Genomic DNA, 5,853 nt, shown 5'->3' with positions numbered 1-5,853 from the left:
GGGTGACCAGGGCCATCTGGGACTGCCTCCTGGAGGAATTCAGGTGTGTGAAGGCTACCTGTGTCCTGCATAACTTCATGAGGATGGACACGAGAACGAGGAGGGGATCTGCAGCTCGCCGCCATGTGCCAGAGAAGTCTGCTGCTCTGCAGGATGTTTCAAGGATGGGGTCCAACATTGCAGCAAGAGGAAATCTGTGTACAGGAGATATTCACCTCCTACTTCTTTGAAGAGGGTTCTGTTCCCTGGCAACACCATAGACTACACTATGCCCAACCAAAGGCTCTTTTAAGAGCCATTCACATTGCAATAAGAGTATTCTTCCATTTACTTATGTCAACTGCAGTTATTCAGTTCCCAGTTTCTCTCCCTTTGATTTCTTCTTCTCAGGTGAGGGTGATGTCTGTACAAAAACAAAGAGACACCCTATAACCCACACACATTTATCAATCTGATTGGATTGTGTTATGCAGTAACAGGCTCATGTGTAATACTGTGGCTCCTTCCACCTTCAAAGAATAGGCAAGAGGGCCAACCATGGAGAATAGTAAAACACTAAATTATTTCTATAACTATACTATATTGTTTGTCCTCGTGTGTCCGTTTGTTTTTCAGCATAAAGTACTCTGCAGCCAGCGTGGTGCGGACACCAGGTGAGGCCACACACAGATTCATGTTGAACACGGTCTCTTTAATTACCTTATTTGATCAATAACAGTCTCTCTCCTTCATCCCTCTCTCCTCTTCTCCCTAAATCCTCTAGGTTATATCAGCTGTGTTGGCGAACCCCTTCCGCAACTGAACTGGCTACATAGAGGGCACAGCATGATCAGAGGTGAGAGATCACTTGGTCAGGTCAACAGGAACATTTACTAAAGAGATGCTTTACATTGAAATACAGAAAGAGATGCTGTAGTCCCAGAGTTAATGATCCAAGGTCAGTTTAGCATTTCACCTCCTGATTATGACTAACAATGTTAGAATAAAAAAATAACACAAGGCTTAAACATGCTCTCTCTCCATCTATCTCTCGTCCTTAGATATGTTTTGATGTGAGAGGATGCCATCCCCCAGTCCCATCATCGCCAGCTCACCTGCTTTTAAGAAACTTCGGGTCGACTAGATTCTATTATGTAATTGTGACGAACAGAGAATATTTGGGTAGCACTGGGATTCAATTCAATATGCTGCCTTCCCTGCTCCTATGTTCTTACACAACTCACCTCCTTTCTTCCTCTGTTTATATAAATGCACAAGAGATGTGCATTGAAGTACAGGTTGAACTTGTATTTATAATACAATTATAAATGCATGCATTTCTAACACTTGGATAATGTACTTCTTTCAAAACATTTCACATTCTCTACTGGTTGAAATACTAAACCTATCCTGTGTTAATCAGATCAATGCAGATGAAGGGCATTAGGTATTGCAATTAACTGGTTTTAGAGTATTTACATGATGCATAGGAAGTGTAGTGTTCTGTTTAAATCATATATGAATTGTAAATCAGCCTTTAACTAGTTAAATCCTTTTTCTAGTCTATTCATTACAATGTGTATCCATTGTCCCAGGACCAAGATTGGTAAACACTGTTGAAGTGTATACTGTAATGCAGACACAGCATCATTCAAAGACTGGAATTTGATACTCCTGGTATTGGATATGACTGAAATAATCTCAGACACTCATACCTGAACTGCACCTTTATTTGCCAAGGTAGAATACATGATCAGTGAATATATTAAAATGTACAGGCTACAATGTGGGGATGGATCTCATGCATGGTAATAACTACATGTATATACGACTTGCATCCTTGGCACAAAGTTCTATTATATTCTACTCAATCCACAGGCTTCATTAAAATATCAACTTCAAACCCGTCTGAATGACAACTTGCTATGACAGCTGAGGTTCATAGCTAGGTTCTGAACTGATATGTATACCAATTGTTTGGGTCCATACACAGATCAGCTAAATAACTAGCTACACAGCCATACAGGTATTTGTATCCTCCACTGCACAATAAGCAAGAACACAACTACGTTACTTCATATTCTGTATTGCATGGCAAATATCAGCAAGGCAATCTTCCAAAATTGTACATTCAATTTGTAGTAAATGCTTTAGCTACCTAGCTTCTTTACATCCACTGTCACATTACGACAGCCTGGTTTGCTGGTTGTTTCAGGAGTCCCTAAAATATTAAACCAGAATTACAATTTCATACACATGTCACAACACATAAAGCTAGCTGACTAATGTGAGCTAGCTTATTCGAGATTTTCAGAAATGAACTTTATGATAAAACAAATATGCATAATAGTTTCTCTAGAATACTGCAGATGTACAGTACTCTCCCAAACGGAGGACCTGTCAGATACTCACTGCAGAGTTGGAGAAGGCAATGGATTCGATCTCCACGTCCCCAGACACGAAGATGGTGTCCACTTGGGTGATTGACATCTGGTGCAGGTACTCCATGAAGTGAGCACCATTCACAATCACCTCGGATAAGACTGGATTTAGGAGAGACAAGAAATCAATGACACATGGAGAGAAAAAATAATGGTTTGAATCTTTTTTTCAATAAGTCGACATTAAAACAAAAATGTGTAGCCTAAGTACAAGTGATAAAAGTCTCCTGACCGAATATGTATCTCGGTTGACCAGGAACAGGAGGGTAGATCTTTCCTCCTGGGTATTTAATATTTACGATCCTCTGGGCCCCCACTTAGAGCACAGCATGGTGTTGCAGGCCGCATGTTGTCTGGAATCATCATATTGGGGGTTGAAGTGGAGGGCTACATCAGGTACTTCTTTTGAGCCACATTGCAAATTCACATGAAACCTACAGAGAGAAAAGGGAGCCATATTTTAAAGTGATTATGTTTAACAAGATCCCTTCTGTGCTGATAGTGAGTGACAAGACTGAGCTAAAGGAGACATGACTGTCCTACAGTGAAAAAGAGATGTACTACTAGGTAGGTCTACCTCTGGGATCCTGGCAGGACTCTCCCTGTCACAGTGATGGTCTTCCCCTCATGCAGACCTCCCTGGATACAGCCTGTGAATGGCACACTCTAGGACATGAAGCAAAACACATTTGACCACGCTGGGTAGCTAATATCATTCACCAGCTAGTAAGTCTGCCTGATAAGGCTAGGGACATTGCAAAACTTTTACATTCACAATGACCACATCAAGCATTTTGTAACCTATAACAATCTAAGGTGGGTTGCACCAACATGGATTAAGTCATAAACTTGTGTAGCAGGCTCAAGGGTGTGGGGTTTCCACGTCACCAAGTTCAATAACAAAACATGCACCAGTAGCACAACTAGAACGCAAATTGGGAGTTTATTAGGGATTTTGGTACACGGGTGAAGAAGGGGAATTCATCAATTACTTCAGTCCAGAACCTGTTCTCGTTGTCCGTTCCATTCTTCAGGGGTAACCCTAAAACTCAGGTCCTCAGCCAATCCAGTACACAAAGGGGGTAATCTGATAGTCCAGGTCACAACGGGCAATCTCACAGATATTGTTCTCTCTTCATAACTCGCTCTTTATAACCCACATTTCTCTCTCCATTCTCTGCCACCTTATGCAGGCTGCTTCCTCCTTTATCTCCAAGCACTCCCTGGCTTAATGATCCACTGCCTCGCCTCGTTGGGGCAGGAAGTCTATGTAAAGCTCAGGGGTGGAGCCAGCAGGCTGCAAGATATCTCCCCTCAATAACCTCTCCCCTCAATAACCACTCCCCTCAATAACCACTCCCCTCAATAACCACTCCCCTCAATAACCACTCCCCTCAATAACCACTCCCCTCAATAATGCAACTGGAAAGAAAGGTTGGACCAACCATTAAGCATGGGAGTGATAGGAACGAGGCTGTACCCCCACTACTTCAGCTCCTGGTGATGTAAAGGTCAAATAATTACATTATCTTCCATATTCCTAGATACCTTGTAACTGGAGATTCCTTCAAAACAATTGCCTACAGTTAACGTGTAGGGCACTGCAAAGTTTGGGTGACCAGGGCCATCTGGGACTGCCTCCTGGAGGAATTCAGGTGTGTGAAGGCTAACTGTGTCCTGCGTAACTTCATGAGGATGGACACGAGAACGAGGAGGGGATCTGCAGCTCGCCGCCATGTGCCAGAGAAGTCTGCTGCTCTGCAGGATGTTTCAAGGATGGGGTCCAACATTGCAGCAAGAGGAAATCTGTGTACAGGAGATATTCACCTCCTACTTCTTTGAAGAGGGTTCTGTTCCCTTGCAACACCATAGACTACACTATGCACAACCAAAGGCTCTTTTAAGAGCCATTCACATTGCAATAAGAGTATTCTTCCATTTACTTCGCTATGTCAACTGCAGTTATTCAATTCCGTTTGTCTCCCTCTGATTTCTACTTCTCAGGTGAGGGTGCTGTGATGTCTGTACAAAAACAAAACAATGAGACACTCTATAACCCACACCTACACACTCATGTATCAATCTGATTGATGGATTGTGTTGTGCAGTAAGCAGGCTCAGGTGTATTACTGTGGCTCCTTCCACCTTCAAGAACAGGCAAGAGGACCAACCATGGAGAATAGTGAGACACTTAATTATATATATAACTACGCTATATTGTTTGTCCTCATGTGTCCGTTTATGTTTTGCAGCATAAAGTACTCTGCAGCCACTTAGTGTGGTGTGGACACCAGGTGAGGCCACACAGATTCCAATGAACACTGTCTCTTTAACTACCTTATTTTCTCAATAACACTCTCTCTCCTTCACTTCATCCCTCTCTCCTCTTCTCCCTAAATCCTCTAGGTTATATTTATGTTTATTTTTTATTTCACCTTTATTTAACCAGGTAGGCTAGTTGAGAACAAGTTCTCATTTGCAACTGCGACCTGGCCAAGATAAAGCAAAGCAATTCAACACAATACAACAACACAGAGTTACACATGGAATAAACAAAACATAGTCAATAATACGGTCGAACAAAGAAAACAAAAAGTCTATATACAGTGAGTGCAAATAAGGTAAGATAAGGGAGTTAAGGCAATAAATAGGCCATGGTGGTGAAGTAATTATAATATAGCAATTAAACACTGGAATGGTAGATGTGCAGAAGATGAATGTGCAAGTAGAGATACTGGGGTGCAAAGGAGCAAGATAAATAAATAAATACAGTATGGGAATGAGGTAGGTAGATAATGGGCTGTTTATAGATGGGCTATATACAGGTGCAATATAAGCTGTGTCACTGAAGCCCTCCCGCATCTGAACTGCAACATAAAAATGTAGAACAAGGAACAGATATAGCCCTTGGTTCACTCCAGACCTGACTGCCCTTGACCAGCACAAAAACATCCTGTGGCGTACTGCATTAGCATCGAATAGCCCCCTTGATATGCAACTTTTCAGGGAAGTTAGGAACCAATATAGACAGGCAGTTAGGAAAGCAAAGGCTAGATTTTTCAAACAGAAATTTGCATCCTGTAGCACAAACTCAAAAAGTTCTGGGACACTGTAAAGTCCATGGAGAATAAGAGCACCTCCTCCCAGCTGCCCACTGCACTGAGGCTAGGAAACACTGTCACCACCGATAAATCCACGATAATTGAACATTTAAATAAGCATTTTTCAACAGCTGGCCATGCTTTCCACCTAGTTACCCCTACACCGGTCAACAGCCCTGCACCTCTCACAGCAACTCGCCCAAGCCTCCCCATTGCTTATTCACTCAAATTCAGATAGCTGATGTTGTGAAAGAGCTGCAAAATCTGGACCCCTACAAATTAGCCGGGCTAGACAATCTGGACCCTCTCTTTCTAAAATGATCTGCCGAAAT

At 42.3% G+C, this 5,853-nt stretch overlaps 1 protein-coding gene across 1 annotated transcript; it reads right to left on the bottom strand.

Moving 5' to 3' along the window:
- Positions 1-759: 759 nt before the first annotated feature.
- Positions 760-3,213, bottom strand: LOC109887779 (galectin-9-like). Its single transcript, XM_031808570.1, has 6 exons — positions 3,190-3,213; positions 2,998-3,086; positions 2,720-2,854; positions 2,653-2,663; positions 2,392-2,522; positions 760-807 (listed from the first exon to the last, which is right to left on the bottom strand). The coding sequence occupies exons 1-6, from the start codon at positions 3,211-3,213 to the stop codon at positions 760-762; spliced, it is 438 nt and encodes a 145-aa protein (XP_031664430.1).
- Positions 3,214-5,853: the final 2,640 nt, after the last annotated feature.

The sequence above is a fragment of the Oncorhynchus kisutch genome, linkage group LG28 (assembly GCF_002021735.2).
Source record: "Oncorhynchus kisutch isolate 150728-3 linkage group LG28, Okis_V2, whole genome shotgun sequence".
In the NCBI taxonomy this organism is placed as follows: domain Eukaryota; kingdom Metazoa; phylum Chordata; class Actinopteri; order Salmoniformes; family Salmonidae; genus Oncorhynchus; species Oncorhynchus kisutch.
The sequence above is the reverse complement of the archived record's forward strand: the minus strand, read 5'-3'. Positions and strand labels throughout refer to the sequence as shown.

Bases quoted from the DNA above. Each gene is read 5' to 3' on its own strand.
- LOC109887779 (XM_031808570.1), bottom strand. From the start codon at position 3,213: ATGCTTGATGTGGTCATTGTGAAT. The intron at 3,087-3,189 runs GTAAAAGTTTTG...TTCATGTCCTAG, and splicing joins TTGATGTGGTCATTGTGAAT to AGTGTGCCATTCACAGGCTG. The intron at 2,855-2,997 runs GTAGACCTACCT...TTCTCTCTGTAG, and splicing joins GTCCTGCCAGGATCCCAGAG to GTTTCATGTGAATTTGCAAT.